Raw genomic sequence first — 17,394 nt, 5'->3', positions numbered from 1 at the left:
GGCAGACTGACAGAAGCGAGGCTGCCATATTGCGCCATCGGCCCTTCTGGCCAACACCAGTAGGCGGTAGGTGAAGTGTCTTGCCCAAGGACACAACGACCGAGACTGTCCGAGCCGGGGCTCGAACTGGCAACCTTCCGATTACAAGGCGAACTCCCAACTCTTGAGCCACGATCGTCCACCATAAATATACTTTATTTATTCACTCCACATAAAATGTAATAAATAAATCATATAATACAAAAAACAACTATTTACATTTTAAACTTTTAACTAGGGATGGGTATCGTTTAGGTTTTATCCGATACCGGTGCCAAACTGGTACTTTTGAAACGGTGCCGGTGCTTAAACGGTGCTCAAACCGGTGCTTAAAGAATGGAGAACACAAAATTGGTCCAAAAACCTCTCATGTTCAGCTGTTTTTATTGTAAAAAGATAACAATGTTAGCCTTTTCTGCAGCTATAGGGCATATATGATATCACTCTTGGCTGGAAGCAGTGCTTAAACAATGGAAAAAACAAACTTTGTCCAAAAACCTCTCATGTTTAACTGTTTTCCACTTTTTCTTTGGTCATTTTAGCCTTTTTGGCCAGGGTGAAGGGAGTATCTGCCATCAAACAAGAAGACAGCTGCATGTAACTACGACAGTGTTTGCTAGTTCACCTTACATGCATTAATGTAATAACGTGGTTAGCCTACTCAACGTAAATTGCACACGAACAACATTAAGCTACTCACGCAGAGAAGAACGGCTGCTGCTGCCATCATCATCCGTCACCACCACACCCGCAGTAGATGTGCACGGTGTGAGGTCTCGCAGCAAGCTATCAAATACGGCGCATTTTTCTGCTTTAAAAAAAAACCCGCTATGCGTCGCCAGGTGTTTCATCGGATTTGAGGTGTTACCTCCTTTGACAGTATCACAGTATCACCTTAAAGCACTTGTTGCAGGCTGGTGAGTTTGCATATTTTGCTGTGAAGTACAGCCAGACTTTTGACCGCTTCGTCTTGGGCATTTTTAATCTGTAGCTCTGCTCTAAAAGTATGTACGTACCTGGGCCCGCCTACTATCCTCGGAAACGTAAAATGATTGGCTAGAATTCAAAGTGTATGACATCTCAGAAAAAACCGGTTCTGACATAAACTACCGTTTATGTCAGAACCGGTGCCATCATGGCACCGGATACCGGTACCCATCCCTACTTTTAACTATTTAAATTTTCAGCTTTTTCCTTTTAAACAAATTTAACGTGAAACAACACAAAACACTGCAAACCACAACACAATTAAATATAAATTAAAATATTAAAACAAAAAGAAGATGCATATTCTCTGTCATATGGGCCTGCATGATTTCTGAATCAAAGTACAGGCCGCGCATGCGGAGTTTAGCGGAAAAAAGGGCGAGAGAGAGGGTGAGAGAAAGAAAAAAAAACAAACCTCACGGCTCCCAATAAGGAGCCGGCTCGCGTCGTTCACTTCAAGGAGTCGGCTCTAAGAGCCATTTCGTTCGCGAACGACCCATCACTACCAGGGGGCATCCTTGTCAGATGCCCGAACCACCTCAGCTTGCTCCTTTCGATGTGGAGCAGCAGCGGCTCTACTCTGAGCCCCTCCCGGATGGCTGAACTTCTCACCCTATAAGGGAGAGGCCAGCCACCCTTCGGAGGAAGCTCATTTCTACCGCTTGTATCCGCGATCTCGTTCTTTCGATCACTACCCACAGCTCGTGGCCATAGGTGAGGGTAGGGACGTAGATCGACCGGTAAATTGAGAGCTTCGCTTTTACACTAAGCTCCCTCTTCAAGACGACGGACCGGTGCAGCGTCTGCATTACTGCAGCTGCAGCCCCAATCCGTCTGTCGATCTCCGGCTCCCTTCTCCCATCACTCGCGAACAAGACCCCAAGATACTTGATTTCCTCCACTTGGGGCAGGAACTCATCCCCGACCCGGAGTGGGCACTCCACCCTTTTCCGGCTGAGAACCATGGCCTCAGATTTGGAGGTGCTGATCCTCATTCCCGCTGCTTCACACTCGGCTGCGAACCGAGTGTTTATCTGACTCAAAATGGCTTATTTGAAGTCCTTCTTGACCATGATATATATTCAGGCACTGTGAACAAAACATAACATCCAACTTTAATTCACTCACACCTTTGTCTTTTTAAAGACAACACATTACTTAACTTCGTTGAATAAAGTGCAGAATGCTAGAGATTTATGTCATTCTGTTTGCATACTAAATATTCAATAATCATTCATGTTCTCTAATGACCGGTGCCCAGTGTTGTGCCAAAAAGTGATCGTTTGCCAAAGTGATTTCTGGTATTTGCCAAAAAATAATTGATGGTAACAGATGTAAATGACTTGCTGTCACATAATCTGTCAAACATTTCTCTCATGAATGAGATCGATTCATTTTGATCCAAAAAGAAACTTCCTTTCATCAGATGTGATTTTCATTCAGCTTTCATTTATTCAGGTAAAAAGTGTCACTGACATTAAAAATGTCGTTTTCAAACGAGGTCTGGCCTGGAGGGCTGCAGAAGTTACAAAAAAAATCACAGTCCTTTAAAAAGCTGTGATGTTTTTGTAGTACTGTGCAGTGCATTTTCTCAGCAGTGACCTTAAACAGTTGTCCAAACACACAGTGGAATATATCTATAATACACAGAAACACAAACTTGTGCAGAAATTACATTTTAATCATCAAAGTCACATGTGAACTATTTACAGAAACATTTGTCATATATTTACAGTGCTTTTATCTACAGTTGATTTGTGTGTTTCACAGTTTTGTAGCAGTCCTGCTTAGGGATGGGTACCGGTATCCGGTGCCATGATGGCACCGGTTCTGACATAAACGGTAGTAACCAGACCGAAAAGCAGCGCACATTTCGGTGCTTTTTTTCCTGAGCTGTGATACACTTTCTTCTTCCTTACATTTGTATTGGCGGTTGGCAAACAACTGAAAGGTGCATTACCGCCACCAACTGGTATGGAATGATACACTTTAGATTCTAGCCAATCATTTTAAGTTTCCGAGAATAGTAGGCGGGTCCAGGTACGTACGTTCTTTTAGAGCAGAGCTACAGATTAAAAATGTCCAAGGCGAAGCGGTCAAAAGTCTGGCTGTACTTCACAGCAAAAGAGAAGAGGAGAGTCCTGGCCCCTAGCCCTGCCAGTGTAGCAGAAATGATGACGGATGATGATGGCAGCAGCAGCCGTTCTTCTCTGCGTGAGTAGCTTAATGTTGTTCGTGTGTAATTTACGTTGAGTAGGCTAACCACGTTATTACATTAATGCATGTAAGGTGAACTAGCAAACATCATCATAGCTACATGCAGCTGTCTTCTTGTTTGATGGCAGATACTCCCTTCACCCTGGCCAAAAAGGCTAAAATGACCAAAGAAAAAGTGGAAAACAGTTAAACATGAGAGGTTTTTGGACAAAGTTTGTGTTTTTTTCCATTGTTTAAGCACTGCTTCCAGCCAAGAATGATACCATATATGCCCCATAGCTGCAGAAAAGGCTAACATTGTTATCTTTTTACAAAAAAACAGCTGAACATGAGAGGTTTTTGGACCACTTTTGTGTTTTCCATTCTTTAAGCACCGGTTTGAGCACCGTTTAAGCACCGGCACCGTTTCAAAAGTACCGGTTTGGCACCGGTATCGGATAAAACCTAAACGATACCCATCCCTAGTCCTGTTGCTCTACATTCACTTCTCCTTTGCTCTTTTGCTCGGTGGATGTTGAGGATTTGGCTAACTCGAAATGTCAAAATCATATTGTGGGATTTTGACTTTTTGCCCATACACCATGTCAATTTCTTCAAGTCCGTCCTCGTTAGTTGATGTCTCCACCATAGGACGATTCAGTCTCTCCCACAGTTTTTTCTTAATGCTTCTCCCCAGCTCTAGACTGTAGGGACGTTTGCGGCCATTCTTGGACCTGCAAGAAGAAATTCAATCAAAATGATGCATGTGGTCAAAAACCATACTGTAACCATTTTAGAGCTGGCGATTTTAAAAAGTGACAGGACATTTGGAGACAAACGTACATCAGCATGCTATCTACCACCTCATGGTAGACTCGCTGATAATCTTCCACTGAGAGGTTGTGGATTTTTAAAGGGCTGTCAGCGGAGCTGGTTGGCTGGTGGTCGGTACTGCATGGCTCGGGTCTGGGGGGCAATTTTTTTGCCACTGGCAGGTCATCATGTGAGATTGCAGAGGGAGGCACTGAGGTCCTTGGAGGTTGGGAAAAACTGGATGCTGGGCTTCGCTTCCTTTTCCGGGGCTGACTGACTGTTCTGTCACGGCGCCGGGGTCTCTGGGTTGAATTAATAACCTGGGGAAAGGTCAGAAGCACACAAGGGAATGTCAGTAGTTAATAGCGATCTCATTTTTTTCAAACAAGACAAAAATCTAAATTTGATGAACCACAATGAAGTTCAAACTCCAAAACCCTCAAATGATTCTGTTCCTGAAACTTTACACATCCAACCTGGTCCTTGCTGTCGGATTATGATATTACTTTATGTCATGTTAGACCCCTAATTAAAGAATGTGAATTATTATGTAGTTTTAGTTTGCATTATGCTCCTGAATTAGAAGAAGGTGATAACTATTACATTTGGTAAATTGATTTGCATTACATTAGACTGCTGATTTATTGTGAATGGATGATATTGTTTTATGATGCATTATACTGCTGAGTTATAAGAAATATTGTTCACAGAAAGTCATCACCTTATTTGTCTGATTAGAAGAGAACAGAGCATACTGCCCCATCTCATCAGGAGCAGATAAACAGGGAGCCAAGGTCGTAGCTTAGGCGCTGTGTGAGAAAGAATGTGAATGTTTAGGCTTTTATGATTAGGTGGGGGCCACTAGAGGCTATAAGAGTTTGATCAAGGCTCCACCATTTTGAGATCTGATGCTGTCTGCTGTATGGTGTCCATCTCCCACACGTGTGTTCATTAAATCATCGTTTGACTTGACCCGGCCGACCAGTGTGGTTATTTTGGGTTTTCCTCCTGTATCCATCCTCAATATTTGAATCCGTAACAGTTTTGGGGGCTCATCCTGTGGTATTGGGATGGAGGTTTTGGAGGCTTGGACGGTCCGAGGTGGTCAGACGGGCAGACATTATCCGGCAATCGAACTGAGTGGACAGGCCTTTATAAAAGAGGTAGGCACAGGCCTGTTGATTTTATCCGAAGTGTGCTGAATTGGACGATGAAATTAAATGTCTATTCAGTAAAAGTTGCCGGTGAGTGTCTGTTTTGATTTTGAGGAAAAAATCTCATGAGTGTTGAAACTTGAAGTAAGCTTATAAGTAATAATATTGGGTTAGAGTCCCAAGGTAAAGGTAATAATACTGGGTTAGAGTCCCAAGGTAAAGGTAATAATACTGGGTTAGAGTCCCAAGGTAAAGGAAAATAATACTGAGTTAGAGTCTCAGGTAGTTGGATAGGGAATTGGTCATTTTGTGAGTTAGAGTCTCCATTAGTCTAAAGATTGCATCTGTGTTGGTCATTTTGCGAGTGAGAGTCTCCAATGTCCATAACGTTGCATCTGCATCAGTCATACTCTTGTTTTTGGGTGTTGTCTGTTGTTTAAAAGTATTATAAATTTTGTTAGAACGGTGGTTAGAGTCCACTAGGAGGCGCAGTGCTCAGAGGTAACGCTTGCCAAGGCCAGGGACGCCTAGGCCTTGTCCTCTTTGAGGGATAGTCAGTTGGTCACTGTGGAGCTTGGGGCACTCCAGAATAACTAGTGGTTGCACCACTTACCGTGTTGAACGGTATCTGCGCTTTTTTGGACACTGTAAATTGAGTTAGGGATTTTAGAGATGAGGCCAGATACAGTTAGAGTCTGATACTGGTTAATTGATTACAAAAAAAGTTGAACTTTTTTCGGTTGGACCCGTTATCTTAAATTTGTCAAAATTGTGTAGGCGCTAAAACTTTCAGGCCTGAGAGTGATTGTAAATATAAGACGTCTTTGTAAAATAAGATAGAGAGTTGAGTGTGAAACGAGGCTGTGTGTGACGACAGTGCGCTGCAGCGCTGCGAGCTATTTTTAGATAGTGTGTGAACATGCAAATGAGGTGGCTGCTGTGAAGCCCACAGAGGACTTCCTGTTTAGCGTGTTATTGAGTTTTATAAGTATGATTTGCAAACAATGATACATGCCTGTAATTAAAACGCTGATTTTGCTGATTATAATATTACAAATAAAGTTTTGAATGACTACGGTGAATGTTTAATGTTTGGCTGAGTTTTGATATGGGAGAGACGGCTTCGCAGCTGCTGGGGGTAAGTGACCGGAAACTTGCATGCCCATAAAAGGCAACTGCCTGACTGTGTGAACTATGCACCAAGAGAGAGAGTAAAATCTAGGTAGATGAACTAAATGGACGTTGTAAGAAAAATAGTAAATTAATGTTTTAGTCTCTTAATACAGGTGGATTTCTCTCAACCAGGAGACCTGAGTACAGCAGCAAAAGGATAGATTAATAAAATTGGCACGACACACAGGCCAAGCTCTGGCTCAAAATTTTACAGTTTGACCTCTCACTTTGTCCCCACCCGAAAAAGAAGCTTAAAGGACATCTTCTCCTCCAGTTATCGGTTACCATCACTGGAAATTTTCAGGCAAGTTTTTCACTGAATTGTTTTTGGCACCATGTGTCCCTGAATCTCACAAGCAAGCTCTAATTCCTGGCTGAAGACATGGAATGCTGTTATTTAAGGTGGGAAATCAAAATTTGGGAAACAAAATTAAAAACACACACAATTAGAGAAATGCCTTGTTTGAGAAAAAGTTAAAATAACCCACCCACAAACGCACACACACGCAATGAAGAAACAGCTTACATTCATGAACACGTGAAGATTTTCCAGCAAGCTTAAAGCAGCAAAGCTTAACATACACCTGATGTTAAATGATAAAGTCTATCCACTACTAACAAATAAACTCTCTGGGTTGCAGGACAACAACTTGACTTCAAAAAGACACACACTGGTAAATCACAAACCAGTGATGAAACAACAAATTTAGTGGTTAAAAGAGTCAAATTGTGACATGTTTTCCTCTGATTAATACAAGTGATTACTGAATGAAATAAAATTCCTTTTTGAATTATTAAACATGATCTTAAGAATTTTAACGTGTACCTGTGTTGTCCTGTCAATTTGGTGGGTTATGAGTTGATTATATAGTGAGAAAAAACAAAAAAAGGGGGGGAGAAGGCTGACACAGGGCCTGGCCCCTCTCTGAATAACACAGCCAAAACAACATCATTTTCCTGTTCGTCTGTTTTTGTTTTGTTTTTGTTTTTTCTCTTTATGTTTAATTACAGGCTGCTTTGTCGGCCCGGAAAGCCGAGGCTGACCTGGACTCCTGCTCTCCCCTCTACCATCTTTGATGTGACCCTGACCAAATGCTACAGTAGCTGGACTCACAACAACAACCTGAGAATGTCAACAGTGCTGCAGGAAAGCGATCTCATGCAGCGGAGACGGAGAACGTTAAATCCAAGGCCCGTTTCACTACACGGGGGAGATTTCCCAACAGCTTCAGCTGACAGAGCTGTGACGAGACGCCTATTAAGCCCGGATGAAAAGTGAGGCCGAGCAAAAAATGCTGACCTTAACAACACTGCATTAAACCTGTGCAGGACAGTGACGGACCAACACGGATGACCAGGCAGCAAAAAGGGCGTGCCAGAGACACGAGGAGTAACTGAGGTCAGAAGGCACCTCAGATTGGACAAAAGCAGCAGAAGAACATAAGCTGAAGGCACAGGTGTCGGGGCTCGGTCAGGAGCTGACCTCTGAGAAGAGCCGAACAGCAGAGCTGCAGAAGGCCGTGGAACAAAGCAAGGAAAACATCAATAAACTTCAATCTGACGTGTACGGAAAGACTCTGAGGTTTCTGTCCTCAGTAAGAGCTCAAGGCATCAGAGCAGAAACTGAGCATGGCTCAGGAGGAGCTGGCTGCTAATCGAACCCATCAGTCAGGCTTGGAGTCCCAGATACAGGACTTTAAATCAGGCCGGAGCTTGCTGGAGCAGGAGGTTGCCAAACCTGATGAGAAGCTCCAACACAGGAGCAAACCCTGAAGGACCTACAGAAGCAAAAAGGGTCAAGTTAAGGAGGAGCTGGACAAGGAGAAGATGCAGGACACTGGAGAAAAGGACTGCCTCAATTGGGGCCAGAACCAGTATGGAGAGAACTTTGGGCAGCAGCACCAATGGACCCAAACGGACTGAAAAGGAGGAGAGCAGGACCCCAGAGCAAGCTTCAGGCCATGGTTTACCCAGAACACCGGAACAGGAAAGTGATGAACACAAACACACACATCTACATACACTGATTCAGAATCAAGAGAAACACACATATGAACACATATCCACTCGTTGATTGACTGAGAAATGACACACACACACACACAAATCGAAATGCTGATTCAATTCACGGAGAAGTGATCCACACACACATATACATGTTTGTGCAATGAAGAGTGATACACACACGCTGATGCAATGAAGAATGCTTTACTAACAAATGCTATGCTGATACGCAAAATGTTGCACACAAACGTCCAAATACAGAATTTGTTACAACAACAAGAAGCCATTGATGGTTAATTGGTTAAATGCATTTCATGTCACCCAGAGGGCATTTGTGTAGATTTAGGGGACAGGGTCTAAAGCAGTTTGGTTATGAAAACAATGTCTGTGAGTGATGTCTGTTTATGGCTCAAGGCCTCGACTGAATTGTTTACTGTGCTTCACACAGCCTGATAAGGAGCAGTGGTACAGAGTGAAAAGGATGAATTAACGGTGTGAGCCTTATTTCGGAGTGCCACATTTTTGTGATTGAGATTTAATTTAAGGAGGAACACACTAAAAAATAAAAAGAAGAAAAGGGGGCCAGCCCTTGGATTTACGTAAGCATCCCACGTGTATTTAACACAATTGCCTCAGGCTTTAAAGATCTGTACAAAATTCAACAGGAAATAATAGCTTCCCTGTATTTCCTACATTGTTGGCATGCTGGTGAGTGCTGTTGCTCCACAGTAAGAAGGTCCTGGGTGCAAGTCCACAGTCTGGTTAGTTTGCAGTGGTTTCTCTCTGGGTATTCTGGTTTCCTGCCACAGTGAAAAGACATGCAGCTCTTAGAGCTAGGTTAATTGATGACTCTAAATTATCTGTGAATGTAAGTGTAAATGGTTGTTTGTTTCTATGTGACAGACTGGTGACCTGTTCGGGGTGCACCCTGCCTCGTAACCTATCACTCCAGGGTTATTTCCCAGCCCTCCTGCAATCAGGATAAAGATAGGAGGATGGTAGTTGTTGTAGACCCATTCAATTTTTATGGTAACCAGAATTTAGACTTTGTTGAACCGTATGCAATATGAAGACAACATGTAGTATTTAAGGAACCAAGTAGAATTTAGATAAAAGTTATTGAATAGTGTTGAAATAAAATGACAGAATTGTGAAGAATTAAAATATTCCAGGAGCTTAACTTACTCCATCTGAACATGTCTTAATTGTGTAATATGAACTCAAAATGCATAGGTTTACTGAATATGAAAAGGTTGTGTTGATTTAACTCAGTTGTTTAAGTTTCTACCAAAGCAAAACATTTGTGTGCAACTAGTGTCCACTATTGAATCAAATAAGTCCAACACGTTTTTGTCAGTGCAAAAGAAGTTACGGTACCTGTATTCCTACACAATATTGTCCCGGGACGGAGAAAAACTTTCTGGTGAAGTTTTGGTTGATTTTGGGTTTTGCTTAACACTAGGTTGATTTTATCAGTGAGGTTTGGATTGTTTTCTTTCTCTAAGAGAGAGAAAGATGGTTTTATGCTTGGACATGTTTCTAACGGGCCCCAGTATTTGTTATTATATGAGTATTTTATTGGTTACGTTTGTCTTTGCTTTTGTTACAGTGCACTGAAATAAGAACATCTGAGAGGAGTGATCCACCGGTGGTGATATTTTGGTATTTTGTGAGTTCCTGATTTAACAAATCAGCTCTTTAATCCAGGCCTGAGAGATTGAATTTTAAAGCGCTATAAAATATTCTTACTGAAAACAGTTGCAAAGTATTTTTCTCCATGATTATAATGGGCTCTGGAGAAATTCACTTATATGGGACATTGATCACATGAGAAGTCCTGAGCCTAAAAGGATTGCAGCGAGTCAATCCAGTCCAAAAAACAAGGAACTGTTTTCCTTTAAAATGATGACGTCATCTTGCTGGTGATGGAGGCTCGAATAGGTTGCGTGTGAGACTCCATTATCAGCAATATCTGGTATGAATGTGTGTGAATGTATGCATGTGACTGGACTGTGATGGACTGACGACTAAAAGTTTTAACTGACTTGATACTGAGACAAAAAACGGTACCGACTTTAGGATTAGTACATGTCCACAAACAATTCACCCAGCCTGTAAAAGAAGGGTGGATGTTTTGTCTTGCTTTGTTTTGTTTTTGCAGGAGTAGAAGGAGGACAGAGACTAAGGGGGGAGGCGGTAGCTTCACATGAGTGTGAACTGCAGACTTAACCCTTTGGTTAAGTCTGCAGTTCTAATAAATTGTGTTTTATTAGTTGTGTTTCGATTAATGCATCACATTATATTGTTGGGAATGTTAAATGCTAAAGTCAAGAGAAGCTTTGATTTCACTCATGACTGAACATGTTGTTATTAACCATAGCAGGCCACTGTAAAAAAAAAGCCAATTAATTTTGGTAGAGAAAAAAGCAAAAAAAACCTCTATTGGTGTCTATGAATAACAGGGGAATGATAGACTTGTCACATTCAAAATAGAGATATGGAATGACAAACACTGGTCCACGTCATTTAGGTTCTCCATTGAAATAGTCAATAATTTAGAAAAGTAAGATAGAACCGACAGGGGCATGTGCTGAGATGTGGTGCTGCACAAGAACAAGAGCAAAATGAAGAAAAATTATTGTGTTTAGCTTTGATAAATTCAAATTAAAATGTACCATTACACTCAGAGGATCAATATGAAATTCAATATATGCTAATTTTGTATGAAGTACATGACTGATAACTGTTCTGTCCTGAGCTTTTGTTTTTACAGCGCCCACTTGACCACACCAACAGTTTCTCGCCACCAAATTGGGTACTTGCAAAGAATAGGGAGGAATATCATCAGAAGTGGGAAAGGTAAGCCCCGATGGGGGTGATAACATCATTAATTTCACGTATGGTCAAATTCTTAAAACTTGACCCCAAACATGAAAAATTCTTCAAACATTTAGAGACAGAGTGGAGTTTTAGATAAACATAATGTAGCAAACCACATAAGGATGGAGCGTTGGAATCAATAAGACGGTGGAAAACACGCAGGAAAAATGTTGATCATGTTGATTATGTTTATTCCAGTGTGCAGGGATTGGCTAATCTGACCAGGAAATGTTATAAAATGGATTGTCGGAACAGTCAGCGTTAAAGTCACCTTTGACAGTCCAGACTAAGATGGCGTTGGACATCTTCAGGGCGGAAAAGGGTTGGTGTGACCAAGGTGTGGTTTGGCTTGTTGTATGTATATTTCAAGATGATATGGCTCTGGATGGACCAGTTACCAGGGCATGGAAGGAGGACAGACTCATTAAATGAGGAGAAGGAATTTTCTGGGATTGGAGATCCTGTGGGTGAGTGGTTGACTAAAAGCATGCATAAAATAAAAGCTATTTTTTGTTATTGATTGGTAATAGTAGATAATTGGCCACATTTACAGCTGTATTGACTTGTTGTGGACGTAGTCTACTTCATGTTTAAGCACTCTAATTAACAGATTGAAAATAGTGACATTAAAGGAAGAATATGCAGCACCACCCTGTCAAATGCCAGTGCCGGTGGGGCTCAGTGATGAATCAGGTGAGCTTCATGGCTGAATTAAAACATAGATGCCCCTGCTGTGGTTAGTAAGGGATAAAAAGGGTGTTTTACTGTTATTTTAGCATCAGCATTATTGTTACATCAGAATCATATAACAAGCATTGCATTGAACATTTATTGAAGCTATTGACATTACATTAATATTTGTATTACAGTGATTGTTATAACCTCATGTTAATCTTCTATCTACCGGTGTCAAAAGTAGTCAACAAGTTTATGTTGAAGTGAAGTTCATAATAATACAGGTTTTGTTTGTAGACGATTGTGAAGACGCAGGCTCTGGGCGGAGCCAGGAGTTGAACAGATCTAACATGACAATTAAATTGATTTCATTCCCTAACACAGGATAACAAGACTGGAGCAACGACACTGGATAGGAGAAAGTCTGATACTTTTTGAGATATGAGGTCACTAACCTTTTCTTTTAATTTTCTAGCTTCATTGAATGGACACATGTTAGAATTAGAAATGGCTAATTTGTTTATGTCTTTTATTAGAATGAGTGGTTTTAATCATTTTTATACATATCTTGCAAATGTGCTTATAATGAGTTGGCACTCGGTCTTCGTTCGGCGATAGTCCGGACTGATAAAGTGTAGGAAATGCCTTGAGTGCAGCAGGCTAAATGCAAACACGCTTACACACACATACACTAAATTAGGATAAGTCCTTGGGACATTCTGAATATTTTAAACAAATTCTGAATCACCAAAAAATCAGTAGACAGCAACATTAGATTGTTAGAGCTGGGAAGAGAGGTGTTTTGGTTTTCTGTCTCTTACAGGGAAAGGAACAGACACCAGACGAGGTCACAGATATACGAGGATCCTTGGCAGCAGAGACAGATACGGTGACTGCGGAAACATCAACTGGGTTCAAGTGTCATGGCATTTTGGGCTCCAGTTAGTCACCTCAAAAGGATGGATCCCATAAACACAGCAATAATCATGAAGGGGTTGACGGAAATCCAGGAACACCACACCAACGACGTTCGAGAGGCTGTTGGTCATAAGGAGAACACCTTTCTGTTCCTTTTCCCTGGGGAACACAGCTGTGATCCCAGAATACACAGATCATTGTTTGAAATCGGGGCAGAATAATCCCCTGATCTGTGCAACGACTGAAGGGTTGTCTAACCCCTGAGGTTGAAGGAAACAAGAGCAGAGGATCACCCGACTGGAAGACACTGGTGCCTACAGCAATAAAATAAAGGTTAAAAGCTCCTCGGACAGAGGTTCTAGTCTGAGTACGTTTGGAGGGTATAAGGTAGCACCGAAATAAAGCTGTGGGAGAACTGGGGAGTGATGGGAGTATCATCTGTACCTACTGTTGTTGTTGTAATAAAAGTTTTTCTTGCATCTGAACTGCGCAAACACAGAGGTCATCTCGCATATGGTTCACCCAACAGGGGGACAAAGGGCCTGAGGAGTAAGGAGAAATGAACCCGGCAACACTGGATTGCAGGGTGTAAGTGAGCTCTTTAAGTCTAAAGAGCTCATCAGGGGGAATTGTCGGATTATGATATTACTTTATGTCATGTTAGACCCCTAATTAAAGAATGTGAATTATTATGTAGTTTTAGTTTGCATTATGCTCCTGAATTAGAAGAAGGTGATAACTATTACATTTGGTAAACTGATTTGCATTACATTAGACTGCTGATTTATTGTGAATGGATGATATTGTTTTATGATGCATTATACTGCTGAGTTATAAGAAATATTGTTCACAGAAAGTCATCACCTTATTTGTCTGATTAGAAGAGAACAGAGCATACTGCCCCATCTCATCAGGAGCAGATAAACAGGGAGCCAAGGTCGTAGCTTAGGCGCTGTGTGAGAAAGAATGTGAATGTTTAGGCTTTTATGATTAGGTGGGGGCCACTAGAGGCTATAAGAGTTTGATCAAGGCTCCACCATTTTGAGATCTGATGCTGTCTGCTGTATGGTGTCCATCTCCCACGCGTGTGTTCATTAAATCATCGTTTGACTTGACCCGGCCGACCAGTGTGGTTATTTTGGGTTTTCCTCCTGTATCCATCCTCAATATTTGAATCCGTAACATTGCTGCAGCACGGTTGTTTCCTGCAGGCTCTGGGTTTCTTCGCATCACGGGCCTGGCATGCAGTGTTTCTCTTACAATAATTATGGTCTTTGAGGTGATCGGGCACAGTAAGCTGCAGGTATACACAAAAATGACAGTAATGCAGACATCAGTTAGTAGTTCATGAAACATTTAAAAAATAACAAACCCTTTCATATGTCCATAAACGACTTAAACCACTTGCATGGTTGAATTTTTTTGCCACTGGCAGGTCATCATGTGAGATTGCAGAGGGAGGCACTGAGGTCCTTGGAGGTCGGGAAGAACTGGATGCTGGGCTTCGCTTCCTTTTCCGGGGCTGACTGTTCTGTCACGGCGCCGGGGTCTCTGGGTTGAATTAATAACCTAGGGAAAGGTCAGAAGCACACAAGGGAATGTCAGTAGTTAATAGCGATCTCATTTTTTTCAAACAAGACAAAAATCAAAATTTGATGAACCACAATGAAGTCCAAACTCCAAAACCTTCAAATGATTCTGTTCCTGAAATTTTACACATCCAACCTGGTCCTTGCTGCAGCACGGTTGTTTCCTGCAGGCTCTGGGTTTCTTTGCATCACGGGCCTGGCATGCAGTGTTTCTCTTACAAGAATTATGGTCTTTGAGGTGATCGGGCACAGTAAGCTGCAGGTATACACAAAAATGACAGTAATGCAGACATCAGTTAGTAGTTCATGAAACATTTAAAAAATAACAAACCCTTTCATAAACTACTTAAACCACTTGCATGGTTGAATAACTTGTCCACAGTGATTGTAACGACAAAAAATATCCAACATGTTCACATAAAATCATGAGAACTAAAACCAGGACAATGCATCAAGGTCAGTGTAATAAAAGACGTGTCAACTTATGGGCTCGTGGTGTTAGAGCTTCACTGCTGCATACCCCCAAATGACATGTCAAATAATAATTTGCATAAGCTAAACAAACACCAAAGTCCATGTCGTATTAAACTCTAATTTCTGTTATAATCATTGCTACTTATTGCCGTTTTTGAACAATGCAGACGCACAAAATACCTTTGTAACTGGCTAAGCTTGGTCACGTGTGGCACTTATATGGTTTAAAATGACATGTAGGATATAAAGAAAAGCAAGCTGCAATAATAGGAGAGCCCTGCCTTGTGTGTGGGGGGTAATGAGTTCAAGATCATCATTAGGCTGTGGTGTAATGAGGGACCTCTACCCAGAGGTGACTGTCTTGTCAGGTTAATAATTGTAGCATAAGCCACAATGAAGAAGGAGATTAAAACTTTAGTTAAAAAAGCCCAAAAGCAGAAGCTTTGAGTATTTTAAAGATGATCACAGTTACATGTGGCTCCTGTAAACATGTGAGAGTGTGTATACATTTGAGAATTCAGATGATGCTGCAGAACATTGCTTGCAAATTTGTAAATAAACATTTTGGGGATTAGCTTTTCTACAGTGAATAAAGTCTCAGTGTTTACTGTTTTTATTCTCCGATTTTAGTTTTAAATACAAAATAAAGGCCCCCAATCAGGAACATGCACAGCCCACCCCCACACCCCCCAAAAAAGCTAGAAACAGGCCTGGTGATCATTATGCACTTGAGTTAATTTGAGATGTAGGATACTCTACTTATTAGCAAAAACTGAACATTTTTATCCCAGCTGCAAACTTTGGTGACATGTCTGCCACAAGATCATTTAATACACACTAAAGAAAACATTATTATAGGTAACATGCTAGTTTAAATGACGTTATGCACAGTTTACCCGTTTAAAGCTACAGTGCAACAGTCTAACATGCAAGTATAACTCCCACGTGCACAGGCCTAAATGGGAGTTTTTAATGCTTTTTATCCACATTTATGTCGTCTATATTTTCACGTTGCCCTGTTGCAAAGTGAACTCTTTCTGAGTAAATATTCAAAACTTATTGAAAATGGTCATAAAAGCTCACATTTTCCATGATGGATGATGGTTGCTGGGTCGCTTTCCTCCGTGACATGGGAGTTGGACACTTGTAAGGCTGCAAGAAGTCTTGAGCAGAAAGTTGTCTTACTTTTGCAGAAATTTGCAGAAATCCCTTGTAGCTTTGCACAACACGTTGAGTGAAAAGTGTCTGAACTATACCAAAAGATGCAATGCAAATAGAACCTGGAGACGCATAGCAACCACGCAACCTGTCATGTTAAATCACGCATTTTTGTACCTACTATTAAAAATCACTGTAATAATTGTTTTTAGTGAGTTTTTCCCTCAGTTCAACCTCAGTTATGGCGGCTTTATTAATATTTAGGCATCCACATAATTATTCCATCAAAGTGGTGCGTATGATCATATGAAAATACGTCAAAACAGCGCAAAAGTGGTTTTATTTGCCACATCATATCACAGCAGCTCATTGTATTTGAAAACTACTGGATTTCATAAGTTGTGCTTATTTTATAAATGGCCCGGAGAGTAGCAAATTCTCTCTTTCTACTCACTGTACCGAACCCGCTGCACTACCCACTTTCACCAATAGGTGTCACCGTTTTACCGTGGAACCAGCTATGTACAGCTCCAAAGTCAATCGCTATAGAGATCTGTTGCAGTAATAACTTCTTTCCAGAAGGTGTCTGTATAAAAATCTCTGTTATGCTCTGTCAGTTTGCAGTGCCTTAGTCTCTGGTGACATTTTTGTTGGCTCATGCTCATGAATCCAAAGGCAACGCACTGTCTGTCCCAGCCTCAGAAATGGATTTAAGACGTTTTAGTTTGATATATCACCCTGTGGTCAGTTTTTGACATTCGTTTTGTTGCGGTCTTCAAAACAGAAAACAGTTACATCTGAAAGAAGATTTTAAATAAAACAAAAAGGGACAATTATATAATACATAAATGTAAATTGTTTGTTTTTTATACAGCACTTTTCTGCTCCACTTGCACACTTAGAGCACTTTATGAAACATGCCTCATTCACCCATTCATACACACATTCATACCCTTTTATAGTGTTTCTTTTTAAATAAAATTGACATACATTCACACTTTATACTGTTTATGGCATACAGAACTTTTTTTTTCTTGAGCTCTTATCTGGAGCTCATCTGAGTTTATTTCAGATTGTGGGAGGAAAGAAAATGAGAATGCAAACCCCAGCTCATCAGGGGGCCTGAACCAGGGATTTTTAAAATATTATTTTATTTTTGCTTAAGCAACATGAACCCAGATGGTTTAAAAAACAAAAAATCGAATGGCATTACAAGACTGGTCTGTGCAATGTGGATTTCGGTAAGTGTATAAAAGAGGCAACATTTCCTTGTTCCATGTGGTCATAAACAGGTTTCTCCTCATTCTAAGAAAGAGCTGGATGTTTACAAAATA

The 17,394-nt window shown here is 41.1% G+C and overlaps 1 protein-coding gene and 1 long non-coding RNA gene across 2 annotated transcripts; one reads left to right on the top strand and one right to left on the bottom strand.

Annotated features, from left to right (window-relative positions):
- Window positions 1–2,602: 2,602 nt before the first annotated feature.
- Window positions 2,603–16,622, bottom strand: LOC146520557 (uncharacterized). Its single transcript, XM_085157743.1, has 4 exons — window positions 15,986–16,622; window positions 14,565–14,684; window positions 4,066–4,355; window positions 2,603–3,956 (listed from the first exon to the last, which is right to left on the bottom strand). The coding sequence occupies exons 1-4, from the start codon at window positions 16,031–16,033 to the stop codon at window positions 3,770–3,772; spliced, it is 645 nt and encodes a 214-aa protein (XP_085013869.1). The 5' UTR covers window positions 16,034–16,622; the 3' UTR covers window positions 2,603–3,769.
- Window positions 4,340–7,825, top strand: LOC146520558 (uncharacterized). Its single transcript, XR_014873826.1, has 2 exons — window positions 4,340–5,345; window positions 5,412–7,825. It is a non-coding gene; the product is annotated as an uncharacterized LOC146520558 (long non-coding RNA).
- Window positions 16,623–17,394: the final 772 nt, after the last annotated feature.

The sequence above is a fragment of the Neolamprologus multifasciatus genome, chromosome 4, assembly GCF_963576455.1.
Source record: "Neolamprologus multifasciatus chromosome 4, fNeoMul1.2, whole genome shotgun sequence".
Taxonomy (NCBI): domain Eukaryota; kingdom Metazoa; phylum Chordata; class Actinopteri; order Cichliformes; family Cichlidae; genus Neolamprologus; species Neolamprologus multifasciatus.
The sequence above is the reverse complement of the archived record's forward strand: the minus strand, read 5'-3'. Positions and strand labels throughout refer to the sequence as shown.